Source organism: Astatotilapia calliptera, chromosome 7, assembly GCF_900246225.1.
Source record: "Astatotilapia calliptera chromosome 7, fAstCal1.2, whole genome shotgun sequence".
Classification (NCBI taxonomy): Eukaryota; Metazoa; Chordata; class Actinopteri; order Cichliformes; family Cichlidae; genus Astatotilapia; species Astatotilapia calliptera.
Window position 1 is genome coordinate 35,170,629 of NC_039308.1, and position 22,185 is coordinate 35,192,813.

At 41.1% G+C, this 22,185-nt stretch overlaps 1 protein-coding gene across 1 annotated transcript; it reads left to right on the plus strand.

Annotated features, from left to right (window-relative positions):
- Window positions 1–18,501, plus strand: fech (ferrochelatase). Its single transcript, XM_026174501.1, has 11 exons — window positions 1–221; window positions 2,101–2,191; window positions 5,522–5,641; window positions 7,808–7,956; window positions 8,369–8,503; window positions 8,902–9,008; window positions 9,933–10,031; window positions 11,034–11,141; window positions 12,439–12,603; window positions 13,611–13,670; window positions 17,121–18,501. The coding sequence occupies exons 1-11, from the start codon at window positions 182–184 to the stop codon at window positions 17,256–17,258; spliced, it is 1,212 nt and encodes a 403-aa protein (XP_026030286.1). The 5' UTR covers window positions 1–181; the 3' UTR covers window positions 17,259–18,501.
- The last annotated feature ends 3,684 nt before the right edge of the window (window positions 18,502–22,185 follow it).

Genomic DNA, 22,185 nt, shown 5'->3' on the forward strand with positions numbered 1-22,185 from the left:
TTTCATTAGCTGTTATAACTCTTAACGGAAGTCCTTGCAGGCAGCCGGCGGTAGCTGAAGGAATCTGGCTGTGGTGTCGGATAGTACCGTGAGTTACTGTGGATCCAGCAGCAGAGAGTCTCAGCATCCAGCCTTAATCTTAGCAGGCGCGGAGACGTTTTTTGTGTCAGTGAAAGCGAACATGATGGCAGCCCTGGGCAGCGCCGGTCGTTCGATCCAATGTGAGTGTGATTGCGCCGCCAAGTTAGCCTGAAGAGAAAACTTCCAAGTTTTACTGGTTTTCTGAGGATTTAATGTCAGGGCATAAACAGCATCACAGCGCTTATTTTACACAGTTTACAGTCACTGAATTATTTTATTTTTATTTGCCAGAAACTCAACAGCACGCTTCTGACATTGACATCAATATTTTGTAAATGTAAAGTTAGCTCAGGGGATAGCATAACAACTTCCTGGCCGGATGTGCCCCTCGCTTTTAACAACCTCCTTTATTTTGCCATATTACTGACTTTTTTTTTTTTTTTTACCGTCACCGTCGTCTTTTTTGGAATACATCGAACCCAGGTTTTGTGTATAATACCCATGCGGTTAGGCGGAAAGGCTAAAATTATCTCAATGTGTTACCATGATTGCTCTCTTATTTTGTAAACGTTGGTGTTTCTGCGGCTCATTTCCACAAGCTTGACGCGGCAGAGCTGCGTCCCTTTAGGTTGCCGTGCGAACGTGAGCGTTACATAAGGGATTTATCCCATGCCTAGGCTGCATTTGGTGAGCGTCAGGTGGCCTGAAACTATCGCCAGTGTGCACATACACTTCGCGTTTTAGCGCCGGGAGGAAGAAAGAAAGACTCGAAGTTACACAATTGCAGCTCTGTGAACTTGCGTAACCTCAGCGAGCCCCCTGGCGGTGCGGCGCGGTACTGCTGGGAGCGGTTATGAAAGTGAAGCCGGCTGAACGCATCGGTTAGACTGTATAGTTATTATCATTATTATTAGAATAATAAAGTTTATTTCCACGACAGCTTTCAAGAAGTACTTTCAAAGTGTTTCCCAGGATATTTGAAAAAAAAGGGCAACGATCTAAAGAAGAGAATGCACGCAGTTAAAACGGCAATAACAGTTTAAAAGCTCATTCATGACTTCAGCTTCATAATCCATAAATAAATCTGTAACAGATCCACTAATCTGAGACCACTTTAGGATTTATGGGTACTTTTAAAAAGTTTAAAGTAAACTCTGTATCTGCCAGGAAGCTGGTGTTAAGTTCACTCTTGCCCAGCAGCTGGGGTTTGAGGCCTGAGTGGGTTAGGAAATTATAACAGTCCAAACATGATGAGATGAAGCAAACAAATCTTTATTTATATAGACTGTTTCATCCCAGGTGGGGGCAAAATTGCCTCATTCATACTCTATGAACAGATTTATAACTGATTCAGACCATGCATGTGCACAGATGATAATGAATGAAGGCCATAACTTAAACGCACACATCTATCATTATTTTTTTTGTGTGTTTAATATTTTGTTTTTCAATAAACCCCCAAAATGCCCAGAATGACAATGAAATTTTAAAAAAGGCAATTAAATTACACGTTAAGACCAGAAAGACCAAAAAATCGTCAGCTTGAATCCAGCTGTGATTTTGTGTGAGCGCTTACATTTTATCTGCATTTCTATGCTCATATCAGTGCCCATTTATCTGCACAAAGCCTGAACCAGTGCAGCCATGACAGATTTAAAAAGGAGCCAAAATGCAACGGTAAAATGTTGTTGTTGTTATTATTGTTATTATTATTATTATTATGTACTATTTTAATCCATAAGCAAAATAGAAATTAAGATTGTTATTACAGCTATAACTGTAGTTTCACAGTACTTCTTTGGAGAGTAGCATTGGCTGTGTTACCTCTGTGATTTTTATGGAAGAGAGACTTTTGAGTTTAATGTAACAACAGATTTGCCTTCTCTTCACCTTAAAACTGATCCATGGTTGAACTCTACACTCATTACAAACTGATCGTTACGCTCACTCACTGATTCTTGAGCTAATAAAATCATCTAATTGTTGTTCCGATGAATCGCACTGTTTCTTGTTCTTCAGTTGCCAGGAGCAGCTTGAGTCTGAGTTTGAGACGACGCTCCACTGCTGCAGCCGCCGCCTACGCCCAGACTCCAGAGACGCAGGAAAACAGGTCACACACGCCACACTCGATTTCATGTCTTAGCGAGGACATCTAATTGAAATAATGCTTTCCCTAGCTGCTTATCCTTACCCTAAATATCAAAAATGAATACCTACCCTTAAGCCTTTGCCTAAACCTAACCATAACCTAATTGTATCCCTGACACTAAAACCACATTTTGAGTCTCAAAAATGCCTTCAAACTTGTGGGGACCGGGACCACAAGGGCTGTTGGTCCCCACTAGTGATGTGCGATACCACTGATTTCCTTTCTGATCCGATACCAAGTAAAAGTCAGGGTGGTATCGACGATACTGATCCGATACCGATACTCTGTACAAAAACGTAATGTTTCATTGTATTTCATAATACAATATATAATTGTATTATGAAATTGTAATAATATAGCTTCATAATGATTACAGGACATCAGACTACTTGTTCTTTTTGCTTAATAATGTAGAATTATCATGTAGAAATAAAAAACCTGAAGTTGTGCCCTATTTGAACATGTTGAGAGACAGACGTCTCTCAGGGAGTCCTGAGAGACGTCTGTCTCGCCCTAGCAGCACCTGTCCCTCTCCTCCTCTTCAGTTCGCCTCAACATAAGCTCGTCATATTCTGTGATGTGATTTACTCTCAGGTGTTTGACGAGGTTAGTGGTGTTGCCACAACACGTCACTGTCTTGCCACATGTATCGCAAACCGCGCCTCGGCCGTTTGTGGAGGTAAAATACGTGCACACATGACTCCATTTATGCTCAGCCATTGTTGTGAGTGCGCACGCCAGGGGCTGGACACATTTATACAGCTGTGTTTTGCACATGACTATGAAAGGCGTAAGAGGAAATAGTTCCTTCCAATTTAGACAATCCGAATGATATAGTTTCTTTCCACTTTGTTCCTGTTAATGAAAAACTACAAATTTACCCCAAAGTACTAAAATATCGATATTTTAATATGAGAATTGATTCTAGAACATAAATGACTGGTATCAGAAGAATCGATATTTCAATATCGATCCGCACACCACTAGTACCCACAAGTATAGTAAACTTCCAATTTTTGGTCCCCACAAAGATGTTTATACCCGGCGTCCACAAACACACACACACACACACACACACACAAAATATGAAATAGGTGTAAATGGCTAAAGGGGTCTCTAAACACAGAGTCAGTGCCAGAGGTGGGTGGATCAATCCAAGTATTGGTATTAGATCGATACTAGCCCGATAGATTCGTACTTTCTATCATCTATGTTAAGTTTGCTTTAGCTGCTCTCCTATTGATTGATTTATTCCTTTTATTTCAGAAGCAAAGTCTAATAAAACCGCTCCACACCAGTGTGCAGGGCTGTATACACAAAGATTCCTGACCTTGTCTAAAAAAACAAAAAACACGTTTCACAAAGCATCTTGAGTCTAAAAGAAGGTGAAAGCCTGTCAGGAGTGAGGAGGGGAGAAGACGTCCTGTAATGATTAAAGAACAAATAATGGTGGATTTCCTTTCATCTTCTGTGAAATCGTTTCTCCTGGTCTGACCTGCTGGGGTTCATTAGAAATGACAGGGACTGTTTTCACCAGTTTGTCGACATCTTCTCACACAGGACCCGCCTCACGCCTCTTTATAAAATTCTGTCCTCCTCGAGCTGACAGTTAAGCTATATTTATGAATGCGACAGCAGATTATTGGAGTTCAAAGCTCACTGAAGGGTTTAAAACCTTAGCAGTGAAACATGTTTCTCGGAGCTGCTACGGCTGTAAGGCCTGCAGTGATGTAGCGTCAGAGGATGGAAAAGCAGCAGGCAGATAATTCCTGCTGAGCTTTGCCCACATTGGTCTACAGCATAAATGCTTTTATGCAGTTTTTTGTGCATAAATACATTGGCGTCTCCTCCAAGCAGGTTTTCTTCTGTTAGGGGAAATGTTTACCCTTCACTACCAATTTTCATAACTGGACTTTCATTTATTAAAGCATAAAATGCATTTTTGTTAATGAGAAGTGGGCATAAACATCAGAACTTGTTGTATGTGAGGAAAGAAAGATAAATGACCTTTATTAACTCTAGTAGAGCAGGGCGATATGACCAAAAACATTTATCATGATATACATTTGAAAATTTGCAATAACGATATAACTGACGACATAATTGACACTAGACAAAATACTTTACAACTCCACAACTTTTATCAGTGCAAAAACCCATCAATGTATTTTCACTTAAACAAGCAGCTGTTTTTTTTTGTGCATTAAAGTTATATAAAAATGTAACAGTGCAAAATCCTTGCTGACAGTTTAACCAAAAGACATTTCCAGTGGAAACTGGCCGACAGATCCTCAGCATAACCATGTATAATATCCACAAAACTTGAAGAGGTTATACACACACAATATGGTAATATTATGTTGAAGCACAGTACGTATCCCTCCGCGAGGCTCCTGCCTACGATAGCCGTACTGCTCCAACAATCCATCAAGCGGTGCGGGTTCGTAGCTTAGCAAAGTCGTACTGAAACATTTGACAGATTTTCGAGCGCCGTGTACGACATAAAATCGTTTCAAGGTCAGTAAACAAAACCAGAATTCATACATAAGGCACACAGGATTATAAGGGGACCTGTTGATTTTCAGAAAAATCAAAGGATTGATTTTAAGTGTGCCATATTTTCCAAACAACACGGTAATAACGACGGCCCGCTAGCATGCTCTACCAAAAATAGTGCTTTGTTGTGTATCTGACGGACGAAAGCTAAACCAGTTCCACACCACTGAAGTTGCAGCATTTTTACAAACTAATTCTGATTCATCCGTTTCATTCAACGATCTGTTTTCGCTCTTCTCATTCTGCGTCGCCGCCATGTGCTTATGTAAACATAGGCACTGCTCATGCGCGTTTTACCCATATTCTATCGCGATATTTCATTTTCCTATCGTTGCCCAAAATTACACCGGTATTACCATGAACGGTATGATATAGTACAGCCCTAAACTCTAGATCAGATTTGTTAATTTGCAATTGATTAACATTAAAATACAGACTGCTGAATGACCTGACTTTGTACTTTGTGGGGTGTAAACGCATTGAAGCACTGAGTCTGGTTTAGATCCTGTTTGGCTCAACTTTTCATTATTTATTCCAATAATTTATGCCTTTTGTTCTTAAACGATTAAATTTACCTAACAGAAGCTCCCCCTTGAAATATCTTCCCAGTCCCCCTGGCTTCCATCCATAATTTTTCTGACCTAGATTTGGCCTAGTGCACAGTTTCTACACAGTGTCACATCTTTTAGGGGTGTTAGATGTGAATTATTGATCGTGACTCTCTCCTGTCTGCAGGAAGCCGAAGACGGGGATCCTGATGCTGAACATGGGAGGACCCGAGAAGCTAGAAGATGTTCACGACTTCTTGTTACGCCTCTTCATGGACACAGACCTGATGAAACTCCCAGTACAGAAGTACGCACACAGAGATCACGCTGCCTTAAATGCAAGGAATTATTTGCAAATGTGAACACAAAATATAGTGACGCAAACAGCTGACCTTAGAGTTGAGGTGGTCGGTGTTTAACAGCTGGGATCTCGGTTTCCCAGCGCTCGCTCCATGCATTTAGCTCGTAATGTGAACTCTCCGGTGGACAGGATGTAAACAGGATATAAAGCTCTGATAAGAGGTCCTTCCTTCAAACAGTCCTCTGTCATCATTATTTCAGCAGGGCTTTGTGGGGATCTAGTGGATTATGTTATGCTCTCGTGCTTTTCTGAAACTCCCCAGATGTTTTCTGTTTAGATTATGTGATGAATTAAAAGCAACTGCTTTATTTTTGGGTTTACACATATGTAAGCACACACAGTGGGGGCGGGCGGTTTGAGGAAGTTTGTTGGGTGACGGCTCTGTGCTGTGTCCGTATTTCATAACGTCCCACTGAGAAGAAAAATCTTTGTGGTTTTTAGCAGCACTGATCCTTTTTAAAGCAGGCGTGACTGACCCAAGATCACACACTTTGACTTCAAAGATTGCTCCACCTCAATATGAATGTTTTATGAGCCACTTATTGACTTTATTTAGACCTCGGGCGGTCCCGACCCCGAGGGAATGAAGCGCTATAGCGAAAGTCTGGATATTTGGGTGCAAATGTGTCCTGTGACTTAACCAAGGACGTCATTCCAAACCAGCAGTTTGATCTGAACTGAGTTCACTCTGTGAAGAGCTTTCCAGAAATTAAGACCCGCTTAATGCATCCAGTTCAGGGTCTTGGGGTGGGGCTGTCACAGGATAAGATGCGGGGTACACCCTGGACAGCTCACCAGTCTGCTGAAGGGCCTCGTGCATGGTTTTGGGCTGTGGGAGGAAGCTGGGGTACCCATACAGAAGGACCCATGCTGTGAGGTGATGGGGTTGGCCACTGCACCACCGTGCTGCCCTGCACATAAATGCACATAATGCAACTTTCTGTACAGTTTTGGAACATTTTTAAAACATTGAAGAAATGTCAAAGTCGAACTGTAACTGAAACACAAATGACTAAACGCGTTTGTCTGTCAGTCGGCTGACCTCGGTTGGACCTCGGGGGTTAAGCCTTTCTTACACTTGAAGCTGTTTGACTGTAAAGTAGAGAGATTCCCATCAGCCACTGCTCCTCTTTGTTTGCTGCTAACATGCCGGGTTAGGATGGTGAGCATTTCAGCATGCTAACATTAGCAGGGGGTCAAATGACAGCTGTGTCTAAGTATAACCTCACAGAGCAGAGCTCCCTCCCTTTAACTTCTATTTCACCCAGAAGTGAAGCTCTTTGTGTGAAGAATCTCCTTTTATTTATTTATTTATTTATTTATTTTTAAGTGTCATGATTGTAATCTCTGCTCTGTGTAAGAAAACAACACGAGTGTCCGTCTCCATGTTGTCCAGCACTGAGACAAACCTTCCTCAGAAGCTGGACAGAATAATACTGACCTGCTAGGGGGTCGTGTTGTGCATGTTTTGTATAATTTTAGACCGTTTTGTGTTTCTGTTTTATTGTTTGGCCTTTTAAAATGCTCAAATATGACGGCACAAATTCCTTGTAACCCTGCACCAGTGCTCAGTAAGGTCTGTTTGTTCATCCATGCAGCATCTGCTCGTTGGACTACAACAGCATTTCATGATGTAACAGGATGAATCCAACTAGACCTGACAATAGAAATGTTAAAATAATAAATTCCTGCCATCATTGTGTACTTGGTGGTCACTTTACCTTTCCTGCTTCTGGCCATTTTGAGCAGAGTTGTCTGACAGGTTTCCCTGGGGTGGGAAACACAAAAACGGTGCAAACGTTAGTGCTTCTTGCTTCTCGCTGCAGAAAGTCCATGCTGGAAACTCTAAACTAGATTTATTGTCTGGTGTTTGGTGACGCTTGTGGACATGAATCTCACCTCCGTGTCCATGGAAACTGCACATCTTACTGAAAATGTTACTAATGAACCTTGACCCTTTAAAGCTCCAGAAATCACACGTTATAGTGCTGTTACAGGTCATTTGCTTTTCGTCTTCTTCGTTGCTGCGCAATAATTCACTGTATTAAATCTGTGATGCATTAAGTGTGAGTTGTGTAACTGCAGCTGTGCGATCTGCCTCCCGCTCTGCAGTAAACTCGGCCCATTCATCGCCAAGCGGCGCACACCGAAGATCCAGGAGCAGTACAGCAAGATCGGAGGAGGCTCGCCCATCAAACACTGGACGTCCATGCAGGGGGAGGGCATGGTGAAGCTGCTGGACGAGATGAGCCCTGAGACGGGTGAGGATGCCTCACAGAGGCCTCCGCTCCTCCTCAAATCTGACAGCTTACATGGAGTTAAAGTCATGTTTGGAGGCAGTTTGTGTGCTTTTATTGAGATTATGGTTTGCTTGGCTGTTGTTGGCAAAGTGTGTGTGAAATGGAGATAGTAAGACAGCGAAGGAGTGTCTCCTCACACGCCTGCAGCACACCTCACTGATAACACAGCAGCAATCTGAAAGCTGACCAGATCTGTTAGAATTTGGTCTAAAAGCACGATAATCTTCATAAAAACCTCCCTTTAAGCTCCTGAAATGTTATTTTTATTTGAAGATTTCAATTAAACTGCATATCCTGCATATTCAAACTGTAATGTTGCCAGTGAGTTTCTCCCGTGCTGTCTGGTCATTGGCTGTTTCTTCTCTCTGCGCAGCTCCTCACAAGTTCTACATCGGCTTCCGGTACGTTCACCCGCTGACGGAGGAAGCCATTGAGGAGATGGAGAAAGAGGGAGTGGAGAGAGCTGTGGCCTTCACGCAGTATCCTCAGTACAGCTGCTCCACCACAGGTGACACAAGCAGGAAATGATGTCTGTTAAATGTAGAGAACATGTAAAAGGAACAATCAGAAGATTACTCAGACGTTTGTGTCCGTTAATGCCGCCACACCCAGGGTGCTGTCTGCTCTGCGAGCTCCTGATAAATACACTCTGTTCTCTCCAGACTAAATCACACTCAGCATGTTCTCAGACTGTTCCAAGAACGCCCAGCTCACACGTGAGGCAGGCACACTCTTCAAACCCACAATCCATCCATGAATCGGTGCCCACAGACTGTTTTTGGGTTACAAAATATGCATCTGAGGAAGAAACTTTGAGGAAATTTATTGATTAGTGATTGGCAGCAGCAGAGAGATTTTATTCCTGTGTAATGAAGTATTTCTCAATGTGTTTTCTTTTGCTCACAGGCAGCAGTCTGAACGCCATCTACCGTTACTACAGCAACAGAGCTGACAGGCCGAAAATGCGCTGGAGTGTCATCGACCGTTGGCCCACACACCCTCTGTTGGTGGAGGTTAGAGACACACGCACTCATTTTCATATCTTAGTGAGGACATCTAATTGCTTCCTAATGCTTTCTAATGCTTTCTAATGCTTTCCTTAGCCGCTTACCCTAACCCTTATGATTAGGCTAATTCTAACCCTGACACTACAACCACATTTTATGCTGCAAAACTGCCTTCAAACTTGTTGGGACGGGCATTTGGTACAGTGGAGGCCAATTTCTGTCCTCACAAAGATGTCTAAACATGTGTGTACACACATGCAAAGTAAAACAAACTAGTACTGATGTACACGATTCTGCCAAAAGTATTCACTCATCTGCCTTCACATCCATATGAACTTGAGTAACATCCCATTCTTAATCCATAGGGCTTAATATGATTTTTGACCCACCGTTTGTAAAGGCTTCAGCTCTCCTAGGAAAGCTTTCCATAAGGTTTGGGAGTGTTCATGAGAGTTTTTGACCAGTCTTCCACATGTGCACATGTGAGGTCAGACACTGATGTTGGGTTGGGCGAGATGGCCGGCTTGGAGTCTTTGCTCTAATTCATCCTAGAGGGTTTGAGGTCAGGACTCTGTGCAGAAAGGAATTCAGTGAGCTCCTGAGAGCGACCCATTCTTTCACAGATGTTTGTAGAAGCAGTCTGCATGCCCAGGGGTGCCTTTTTTTTTTCTTTTTTTTTTTTTTAAATAAATAAATACACCTGTGGCAGTGGGAGAGATTGGTATATTTGATTGGGTGAGTGAATGCTTTTGGTAATATAGTGTGTAAGAAAACAGAGTCAGTCAGTAAGTCACCACGCAGCTAAATGACCAGAAAGCAGTTGTGGTGGGTGATCATGGCAGCTTTTTGTCCTGACTGTGTTTTATCAGCTGAGGTAAATTTCACTAGCTGTGTTTATAATACACCCTAAGTGTGTGTGTCTGTGTCCAGTGTTTTGCAGAACATATCAGAAATGAACTGCTGAAGTTTCCAGAAGATAAGAGAGATGATGTTGTCATTCTGTTCTCGGCACACTCACTCCCCATGGCTGTAAGTATGAAAAACTACTATCAGTACTGCTCTAGCCTCAAAGTAACATGCTAATAAAATACTCAAGTTTCACTCACCAGAACTGGACCACAGACTTCTCTAAGCTCTGTACTGCATAACACTCATTATATTTCTCAGATAATTCAAGTAAAAGGCTTAAAAGGGTCATAAAATCGAGTGAAGTGACTCCAGCTTGCAGCAGCTGTCGGTATCACACCCATCACCCCAACTTTTAAACTTTAATACATTTGAAGGGGTGGATTATAAAAATGAGAACAGGTTTTTGTCACCAGACTGTAAAGTTTGGCATTTGCTGTCACAGTTTCTGGGGACTGACTCTTGGAAAGGAACGAATGAAGCCAGAGTGGGGTCTGGTCCTTATTACTGATGACACTGATCAGATGGTACTGACACTGACACTCTTATAAAAACTGATGTGCTTTCCACAAATTACTACTAAAATTTACTGATATTTCTCAGTATAGGCATTTCCTTTCACAATGGAGTAGTAGTATTTATCTCTAGAAAACAAAACCCACTTCATCTTCATTTTCTTTTCGTGTAAAGAAGTACACTTTAAAAACTATTCCGATTTGTTACCTGACGGTTCATCAAAACAGATGGAAAAACCTGAAATATCTCAACAGAAATCAGTGCAAATTCAGTTTGTCTTTGCTGTTAGGAAGCCTATAAAACTGTTTTCTGCTGCTTAATTGGTTAGTTTGACAGCACATCTTTGGCATCTATATCCAACATGTCACCAGCAGTTCAGTGTAACTACTCACACTTTAAATCCAGGAAAGTCCCAAACTCTGTGATAGGCCAAGCTTCTCAGATGAGAGATCTGATTTCCTCATGCCTTGTTAGCTTTCTTTGAACCATGCCATTAGGCAACAGAAGGTTTTTGTCCAGCTGAAGTACTTTCTTCCAGCACATTATTCAGGAACTGCTTAATGTGTTAATGTTGCTTAGCGCCGTGCTGTTGTGTGCCTTGTGCTGCAGGTTGTAAACAGAGGTGACCCGTATCCTCAGGAGGTGGGAGCCACAGTTCAGAGGGTCATTGAAAGACTGGGTCACTGTAACCCCTACAGACTGGTGTGGCAGTCCAGGGTGAGTAAACATCACTCGCTACGTAATTGAATAAACCAGCAGCACCACCTAGTGGTGACAGTGTGCTGTAATAATCAGGTAACGCTGCATACTCAACACTGATCACACATCAGTTTGTAATGCTTATCAATATGGTTTAAATTCACTGAGCGTATGCTTTGCTGTTTTTCACACAACTTTCATTGTCAAAATGCTTTTTTTGTTTGTTTGTTTTGTTTATTTATTTACTTTTTGGCATTATTTCACCCTGAGCCTGACTTTAAAAAGACAAAAACGCACATAGCGACATGGTCACCACAGGCCAAAGAAAGTCTGTGACATTCAGCGACTGAGTAATGATGGATTAAGTGACCACTAGTGATGCAGAGTGGGCAGGTTCCAAGTAAGGGGGGCATCAACACAAGAAACAATTTGCTCATCACTTTTAACTTTGCAGCTGCCTGGTTGTTGCTAAGGGACGTTCCAGACTCCAGTTGCCTAGGTAACCCTCTATTTTATTTGCCACACCATCAAAATACAGATAAGAGCATCCTTTGCTCTCATAGGTAGTCGCTCCATTCGCCTAAAAGTTCAGTAAAGTTTAGCTTGGGATTTTCTATGGGAAATACTCAATGTCACCTAGGCAACCGGAGCCTAGACTGTCCCCTATGTCACCATCGGTGACAAAATGCTTTACTTCCTACATGAGCAGGAGCCCATCTGGTCACCGTAGGTAAGAATAGATTTGGGCAGTGCTCACATTCCTGGCAAATGTGTTCAGTTTTTCTTTAGTTCTGCAGACAGACTCTTCCAATCCAGCTTTACCTTCTTATTATACTTACATGCAGCTAAACTATTAATATTATTTAGACCTGGCCGGCCTGCTTTTGTGTTTTGTGTTGCCACAAGATGGAGCCACTTGTCTGACTAATATTTTTGCTATTTCAGAGTAGAAGCCCTCAAAGCTCCTCAGTGCTCAGGTCACAGGGCCTGGCAGCTTACATAATTCACAAATGATAAAAATTTCACAGTGGAAGAGGACTCTGAGCTGTCACTGGCTACCTGTAGGGCAGAATGAATAACCCAACAGGGTGAAAATGCACAGTATGTGGTACATACAGTAACACAGGGTACCAGAGATAGCCTTCCTGCAAGAAGATCATGGTATCAGTTTTATTTATTTTATATTTAATGGGATTTCAAGAAAGGTCACAGGGTCGTTTACGTCCTCACTGAACCAGGAACACCTTAAACCACCTTGGACACGTCATCCATCTATAGAACTTAAGTCAGCCATGTCCTGTGTGTGGTCTCTCAGGTGGGGCCCATGCCGTGGCTCGGTCCCCAGACAGACGAGGTGATCAAAGGTCTGTGTGAGCGAGGGAAGAAGAACCTGCTGCTGGTGCCCATTGCCTTCACTTCGGACCACATAGAGACCTTACACGAGCTGGACATCGAGTACAGACAAGTGCTGGGAGAAGAGGTGAGAGGGGGAAAAAAGCAGTGTTTATATAAATTTCCTCAGTTTTATGTAAAAATTAACCGGTACATAAATACTGATTTAAAAGAACAGAATAAATCTGCAGCAGCCTTTGGAGAAATAAACTGAAGCAGGCAGAAAGTCAATTACCCAGACCTGCTCTTTCTCTAAAGTCCTTAGAAAGATTCATTAAATAGGGGAAACGTATTTATGCATTTGTGATCTACAATTAGGGCTAAGGTCTTTGTACTGGTTGTTTTGGTTAGCTAAAGTGTGTGTATGTGTGTGAGGTTTGTTTCCAGCAGCCCAGTGCCCTCTGTCTGTCTGAAGGCACCAGTAAAATGGCCACCAATCAATGTGACTGGTGCCATAAAGATACACATTCTTATACCCATGAGGAACCATCGAAATCGTTTCTAAACTTGAACCTGAAGAAACACATCTGTCTTCCAGTCCCAAGTTTTGAGGTCTGAAATGCTAAAAAAAAAAAAACCATACTCCACCAAAAATGTGTAACACCTCTACACACCTGATGTATTAAATTCCTCGTGTTTGGATTAATTTACTCCAAAACAAGACTGTCGCATTAACTGAGCGTTTACTACCTTTTTTCTGTGTGAGTCTAAATTGTTGGTAGATATGTGCAGTTCCAGTTTTTCCCAGTGGGCTGGAGAATATCATGACGATCATTTTAACTGATGTGTTGTGGTCGTGAATCACATATGAGCTGTGGCAGTGACTGCATTTTCTCTTTGGGTCTATTGAGTTTCTAAAGCTCAAAAGCCAAACGAATGACTGCATAAAGCTATAAAATGGAGTAAAGCAGCAAATGCTGACCTTTTAAGTCCACAATCAAGAGACTCTTTGGTGTTCTGACTCCACGTTCAGAACAGAAACTCAGACAGGAGCAAAGGAATGAGGAAAAGGGGGGGGGGGGGGTTTGTCCCCTAATTTTGCAGTTTTCTAAGATGTTATGAACATTTGTGATGTGTTGTTATTTTTCTTTCCAGTGTGGGGTGGAGAACATCAGGAGGGCCGAGTCATTGAATGGGAACCCTCTCTTTATGAAGGTACCTGTCACACACTAACCTGACCCATGTTTGCAGAACAAAGATTTTCTTTAAAAGAAATGCAGATGCCTAACATGAAGTGCCACGCTGGTTTTTAAAGTCATGTTTTGATCCCTTGCGTTGAGCATTTTGGCTCTAATGTCATATGCAAGTGTTGCATATATCTCAGAAACGGAGTTGTTAACCACCGACTGCCCTTTATACAGTCCTTTTTACTTCAAATATGACCATAATTGACAAAATGAGCATCATCATCAATCAAATAACAGTTAAAATGAGCAACTTGGACAATAAACCCATCAAGAAACTCTTCACTGAGGTCACAGATCAAGTGAGAAGTAGAGTCGTTTTTCCCATAGACTTCTATGTAGTTGCGGCTCTATTTTATAACCAAAGGAGTTGCCCTCTGCTGGTCATTGGAAAGAATGCAGATCCAGCTTGCATATATATTCGTAAAACAATATGAAGACTGACAACGGGTAATTATTAAAAGGTGCAAATAAATGTGGAAAAATGTTCAACCCCTTAATACAAAAGAATAAGTGTGAGTTTTCAATTGGTAGATAAATTTTCACTCATGTTCCCAGACTGTAAAATATTCAGATTTCTTTTCAAACTTGCAAACTTACAGCTCTGTCATCAAACCTTTTCTCTATTAATGCCAGCAGAAAGGACGAGTAAAGTAAATGACAACAGTATATGTACAGTAGAAGAAGAAACGAGCAAAGATAAAGTTGAGGTATGCTGCAATGTTCCCGTGGGGCATGTTCATGTCATATGACATTTCTTTCCTGTCGTAGGTGAAACCTTTTCGTTGGCACCATAGAGCTTTTTACCACATAACATATATAAGAAGTTAGTTCTCACAGTAAAACTTCTGAATCTGAATGAGGTGGATGTGATTTAACCTTCTAGGCGAACTGCATAAAATGATGAAACCTGTCATTTCCATTCCCACTAGGTGGCGCTCTAAGCAAAGATTATCATGTACATGTGTTCCAAGGCAGGACTTCTATCTATGAACTTTGGGGCAGATTGGGCGATCCAGGTTTTGAGCTGCAGCAACTTTTTGTGTTTTACTGTTTCATGACGAATCATTGAAATTTGCCCTGGCACCATGGAAACGCTCTTTAGCAAAAACGCAAAGAAGAATTCATTAAAGTACACTGCCTGGAAATTGCTAAAACTGGACCAAAGTTGCATTGTAAATTAAAAATGGGGACCTTCCTGTTGTGTTCAGGGTATGGCTCTCATAGGTGTTTTTATACCTTTTGGGATGACACACATGTGAGCCAAATTTCATACATTTACATAAAACAAGCGGCTGTTTCGTTTGACTTTGCAGGCAAGACCCATAAAACCATATTTAAGTATGAAATCTGTAAGGGGGTCAAAAGAAGAGATGGTCCTGTGAAGTAGCTGCAGCCATGAGATGGTGAATGAATGAGTGAATGCCTCCTTGTGTCCTTCGTTCTATCCTTTATCTCTTTCCTTCTCCATTGTCACTATTTTTCCTTCCATCCCTCCTTCCTTTCCTCTCTCACCTCCCTCTCTCCCTTCATCCTCAACCCTGAAACCCTTCTCACAACAGGCAACTCCTCCAGCTGTATCGTGTGTGTTTGTGCGTGCGTGTGCACAGGGTTTATTAAAGGAAAGGGGCAGATCAATGGGAACCTTTAGAGCTGACTACAGTAGAACTGAACCGCCCGGCTGGCTGGCTGGTCAGGCCCGCCGTGCTCAGAGACCCCTTGCCGTGTGTGTGTGTGTGTGTGTGTGTGTGTGTGTGTGTGTGTGTGTGTGTGTGTGTGTGTGTGTGTGTGTGTGTGTGTGTGAATCAATATCCAGAGGATGATTAGTTGGTAGTTACTGAAGGATGGTTTCCTTGGTGTGGTTTTTAGTTTCTCAGTGAGCTGCTGCCGTCTGCAAGTAGCAGCAGCTAGAAAATACAGAAAAATGCATTCATCAGGATTTTTACTGCACACTCTGGCTGGTGTTGAAGCTTCATTTAAAAAAAAATAAATAAAAAAAAATAAGTTCCCCTCAAAATTACTACACCTAACAACTTTTTAAAGCAATTTCAGAGTTGCAAAAAATGTCACCTGTAAGACTAAAATTACAACAGTTCAGGTAAAGTTTTGGAGCGCTCCTGTCATCCTGTATGTTTGGTGTAAGGGGATCTTAAGACAAAATTTGCACTTCAGCAGTTGAATGAACTATCATGTGACTATTGTAACACCCACCAATAGGTGCACTCGCTCCAGTCTAGTGCATTAGCTGAAGTTGTAGTTCATGTTCACTGTGTTTGTAACCTTGTTGAGTAAATGATCATTTGCTCACAGATGTGGTCAGACACATCCACTCATCGTGGGCATGAATGTCGTGGTAATTCTGTGCTTTTAATGATATCTTTGAGCGGTTCTTTTTCCAGAGTGGAATAATTGTACAGCCTACATCTTTAATGACTATTTATTAAAAAAAACAAAACAAAACACTACAAGTTGGTACACAACTTCATTCATTTATTGTTTTTTCTCAGTTTCAAACACACATTAATTATGTATGCAGGTAGCAGCTCTGCCAGTTGCTTTTGGTCACATATCCTGCCAGAGGCTTGTTGATGGATACCATTTGTCTTGGCAGAATTGGTAGCTTATTTAACTTGGTCTCCTGGTGCAGATCTGGCTTTAAGCATAATCCACATATTTTTCAATACGGTTGAGGTCGGGGATTCGGAAAGGTTATTCCAAAGGCTTAATGTTTGCCTGCTATTTTAAAACTAGTTTTGATATGCGTTTTTGATCATTGTCTTATTGGACCAACCACTTGTGTCCAAAGTTCTACTGTCTTACTGATTTGACAATTTTGGAGGTAGTCCTCCTCCTTCTTTATTCCAGGCCTATTAACGGGAAGTTAATATGCCTTGACCTTATCAACTTGAAATACTGCAGAACCTATAGCACAACATTAAAAGATTTAAGTGTACATGTATATTTGAGCCTGTGTGGATTAAAGAAAAGGATTAAAAGTTCTTGTTTGTCTATTTATTTTCTATTTAATGTCTTTCTAAGACATTAAAGATGTATGCTGTACAATCCTGTTTAAAACAAACACAGTGAAAAGGATTCTTATTGGCTTTTTACCCACAAAGGTTTCAATTCTGATTATAGTAACCACCACCATTGCTTCAGTGCTGTGTTCTTTATGCCTTTTAAAGCTTAATATATATTTGCTTTGCCGGGTTACAGCATTAGTTACAGCGTAGGGTTTCAGAAAGGTTTGCAGATATGTGCCCAATGTAGAAGTTATACTTAAGATGGCCTACTTTCTTTTAGCCTTTAAAATTAAAATGCTGACTCCAGCCATCTGTTTACTGGTTATATGGAGCCCTAATCTGTGAGGCACAGTTTGAACATACTTGTCTGACTGCTGATATTCATTTATCTCGTTCAGGCCTTGGCAGACCTGGTCCAGTCCCACTTGAAGTCCAACGAGCCATGTTCCCGTCAACTGACCCTGCGCTGTCCGCTGTGCACCAACCCCACCTGCGGAGAGGCGAAATCCTTCTTCGCCAACCAGAAGCTCTCATAGAAACTCAAGACACACATTCTGATGCAGCAGGGCTACCTGTGGAGGAGCTCGAGGCCTTCTTCTAAAAAGCTTCATTCAAACGCACAAGCCCACACCACCTCTCCAACAAGAGTGTCAGTTAACCAGGAAATGCCACCAAGAAAGGACCAAATGGTTTCTGCAAATGTATTCCCACACACACATTTACTTTAGGTTTTGGTCTTTAGAGGGGACTAATATCTGCCTTTCAAAACCTCTTTATGCTACTTAAATTCATCATTTTATTTCACCAGAGAGGTTAAACCGTCAACAGATACCATTTGGTCAAAGCTTGTGTAGATTAGAGAACTGGGACATCACATGACAGGAAAAAATTGCACTAAAAACTGCATTTCCCCTTACTCACATTCCATTTGCTTTGCGCCTGCAAACTTTCATCAGAGACCCCATTTTCTTGCCTCTTCGCTGGTGCTAAATGACTAACAGTCGGCCATGATGACACAACACGCACCCAAAGGGTTCTGGGCTGTCTGGCCATTTCCTTCGCCCTTCATCTCACCTGCTGCTTCACGCCATTGTCTCTCCAGGTGGTAGCCCCGCCCATCCTGTTGTAACTCCTGCAATTTGATTGGAGGAGGTTGGATCCTGTGTGATAGGAGGGTACTGGCGGGCTTAAGAGAGAAAAAGAGGTTCATATTTAAATTAAATAAAACGAAATGAATTCTTGTGATGATCCTTCATCTGCTCTAATTTCATAAATGAACCCCAGTGAAGCTGGGAAACTAGAGTCACACACTGACCCTGTGAGTGTCATAAGCAAGCTAGAAAAATACGTTGCTTCTGTTTTCCTGCTGAGGGAAAAACGGAAACCAAAACAAGTCAAAAAGCGATGAGGGATAATCGAACTGTTCACATCTTGAGCTGTCCGTATCGGTAAAGGTCCAGCCTGTGAGTTAGGGGTTGTGTGCAGCTATTTATTTTGAGAGCGATTGGCCCAGTGACGTGACCAGGAGATGAAACAGTAGCTGCATACTTTTTTTATTTTTATTTTTTTCAAATAAAGTAAAATGAATGTAATGAAGAGACCAGTCAGAAATGTGACTTAAAATTGTAGCTTAACAAGGAAGAAGTTACCATAAAATTGTGAAACTATATCAGTGAAGCAGACGTTACTGGTTTTTATAGTAGCAGTACTGTTTTCACAAATTGAATAACAGCCACCAACATCATCAAGCTTAAAAATATCTGGAAAAGGGGGGGGGGGGGGGGGGGAATGACATTGTCTGTATCTGTACACCTGAAACTGAAGCTAAACCTAATCTCTTTAAAGATGAGGAAAGTAAGAAGGAAAAACAAGCAATTAAAAAGAAAAACTAAGTGATCAACACGAGATATCCTCACATCTGTTAAAGGTTTTAAAGGCTCGTACAGCTATAAGGCCGAACCGATTTGGTTTCAATGGGTGTAACAATTCTGAAAAGACTAAAATCATCATATTAATGCTGCTTACTCCCATTTTTCTATTGGGCATCACCAACTTAGAGTTTTTTGTTGCTGTTATGGTTTCTCTTGTGAGCCAGTAGATCAGTACTAGTTGAATACTTTAAATCTTCTTTATCAGTATAGGTGCTGAGTCGGTGTCAATTCCATCACTCTCTAACCAGAGCCAACGTCAGAAAATGTCTTTATTCTTTAAAGTATCCCATCCTTTGGGGCATGATAAGAACTGGCTTCAGTTTGGAAGGACTGAACAAAATGTAGATGAGTGCAGAGAAGTAGCTCGAAAATGACATTTGTCAGGTGTTTAACTGCAGTTAACCTCTGACTGCTGTCTGCATATAGAAACAATTCATCCTGATATTATTGTATCCAATTTAACCAGTGATTAGTCTGAATTAAAGAATTCTATAATTGATTTCAGTGTGGGTTGATAAAACTCCAGATGTCGTCTCAGTGACTGCTGGTTTGATTCCACCTGACTTCCTGTTGTCTTGGAAATGTCCGGGATTTGGGAAGTGATGTTTGATAGTGATGTGTCGGTCGCGAACGAAATGGCTCTTAGAGCCGGATCTTTGACGTGAACGACGCGAGCCGGCTCCTTATCGCGAGCCGTGGAGTTTTTTTCTTTTCTTTCTTTCTCTCACCCTCTCTCTCGCACATTTTTTCCGCTTCACTCGCACGCGAGCCTTGTGCTTTGTGCTTTGTGCTGGGCAGAGAGGGGAGGGGCGGTAGTTATACTCGCAGTAGCACAGGAACAGAGCGGGAGGGAGAGAGAAAGAGAGCCAGGGACAACAACGTCAACTGTATTCAGTTGTGGATGATAAAGGATTCAGAAAGTTTATTCATGCAGGCCCATAAGATAGAGGATATGCATCTTATTTTTATTTATATTTAATTGTGTTGTGCTTTCCAGTGTTTTGTTTTGTTTCACTTTAAATTGGTTTAAAAGGAAAAAGCTGAACATTCATATAGTTAAAAGAAGCACGTACAAAACACAACAGAAGTGCTCCAGGATGCTAGGCACAGTGTTGAGCTTTTGTTACCTGGTGGCTACACAAGCCAGCAAGTACCAACGACCAGATTTGGTGTGTGGTAGTAACAGGTAAATGAACTTTTTTTTTTTTTAAATTATTTGAATATATATGAGTGCCTGTGTATAAATACACAAACAATACACATATGCTTTCAATTGTGTAATTTAAGTGATCGAGGTAGCTCTGTTTTGAAGTTCAGTTAACGCTAGAAATGTGTTTTGGAGTTTGTACGTGTTTTGTCTCTTGGGGCCAGCACATATATTTATATATAAACATATATAAATAAAACCACCAAGCAACAAAACAACCTGAAGAGCCAGTTGGGAGCCGAAAGAGCCGGCTCTTTTTAGTGAGCCGAGCTGAAAGAGCCGGTTCTCTAAAAAGAGCTGGAAATCCCATCACTAATGTTTGACCTCTGACCCTGTTCCTCCTTTACTGGTTTTGTTCTGTTATGCAGTGATAATGTGCCTTTTTTACACTGGCTGACTAAAAATACTGGACTTGTGCTGTGTATGTAAATTATACGCGTGCTTAACCAAAATGCTGACAGGAGAACTCCATCCTGAAATCTGAATTTGCGTGTTTCTGCTGTGGTCAGTGCCATTTATTTAAAAATACATTAAAAATAAAATCTAACCATAATATCCAGAAAGTAGTTAAACTGCTGGGGCTTTACTGCACATGTTTCAGTAATGACCAGTCTCTTTAAGGGTCTCCTCTCCCTAAAACTCCACTTTCTTCTGTTTGGCCACTTTCTGGAAGCTTGCTTTTTTGTGTGTGTGCTATTTGGAACTATGACCATGTGTAAATTTTGCAACACTGTATCATTGTGTCAAAAACAGGGAAGAGCTACAGATATGTAACATTTAAAAAGTAGCAAGTACAGGATATTTACATAGTTTAGAAATGATATGAAAAACTGAAGGCTTGAACCTGTTTGTAGAAGCTAATGGAGCTCGAAATCAGCCTTTTCATGGTGCAGGTCATTCTCATATTTTTGCCAATGCTTGCAAAAAGTTTCTAAGATATTTTTGCTCCTACATTTTTCTGCTTCGACTGTACAACACAGACAGAAATGCACTATACAACGTGTACTCATCCGATACCAGACGTGTTAGTGTGCTTCCACATTCTTTTTTGTGTGTGTGAGAGTGAAATGCGTGAAGTATTACTCAGTCTCAGTGACTCCTTTTTAATGTCAGCATCCATAAGCTGTCTAAAGTGGTTTGTCATTATTATTGTGACCCATGATGTGGGCTTTCAAAACTGCTTTGCAAAGGATTAAAGGAGTGTCTCACTGCTTATGTGCAACTAAAAGACAAAGTTGACCTTCATTAAAACCCTGCTAACAATGGGAAAAGGTCACAGCAGAAAGACATTCTCAGGGTGTGTGTATCCTAACTTATTTTCAATGATCCTCAGTGTGTCCGCTTGGACAGCTGGTGTGACTGTGCGTGCGTTCAGCTGAAATTTTGCAGTTTGATTTGTACAAGCAAACGCACTCTAGATTTCTTGCACCTCCTGTGTGCTTGTTGTAGTTTGGATTTTTTTAAATTGATTTATTTTCTTTGTTCCAGAGCACATAAACCACCTGTCTCTACTGTTGTATCATGTTTTTTGGACATGTACATGAGAGGACATGGTATTAACAGTGCAGTTACAGACGACAGCAAGTCTTCCTTCAAAATAAAATACAGTAATGTGAGAAAAAAAAAAGTAGTCATTTCTTATTATTTCAAATCTGTTGTCACGATTATCATTTGTCACTAAATAAAGGGTGAGATTTGCATGCACCAACCATTTTATTAGGCACACCTGTTTAGATATTTGTTAATGAGCAGTTAATCATCCAAATGCCAGCAGCTCAGTGCTGTTCATACTATGATCGTAGAGCATGTGTGTGTTCTCTATCACTCTAGACGAGTAAACCAATCATGATAAAACTTTGCATAAACACTGCAAGTCCCAACCTCTATATTCCATATCTATCTATATATATATATATACAGGGAGTGCAGAATTATTAGGCAAGTTGTATTTTTGAGGAATAATTTTATTATTGAACAACAACCATGTTCTCAATGAACCCAAAAAAACTCATTAATATCTGTGTGCAGGTGACTATTACTGTGCATAATTATTAGGCAACTTAACAAAAAACAAATATATACCCATTTCAATTATTTATTTTTACCAGTGAAACCAATATAACATCTCCACATTCACAAATATACATTTCTGACATTCAAAAACAAAACAAAAACAAATCAGCGACCAATATAGCCACCTTTCTTTGCAAGGACACTCAAAAGCCTGCCATCCATGGATTCTGTCAGTGTTTTGATCTGTTCACCATCAACATTGCGTGCAGCAGCAACCACAGCCTCCCAGACACTGTTCAGAGAGGTGTACTG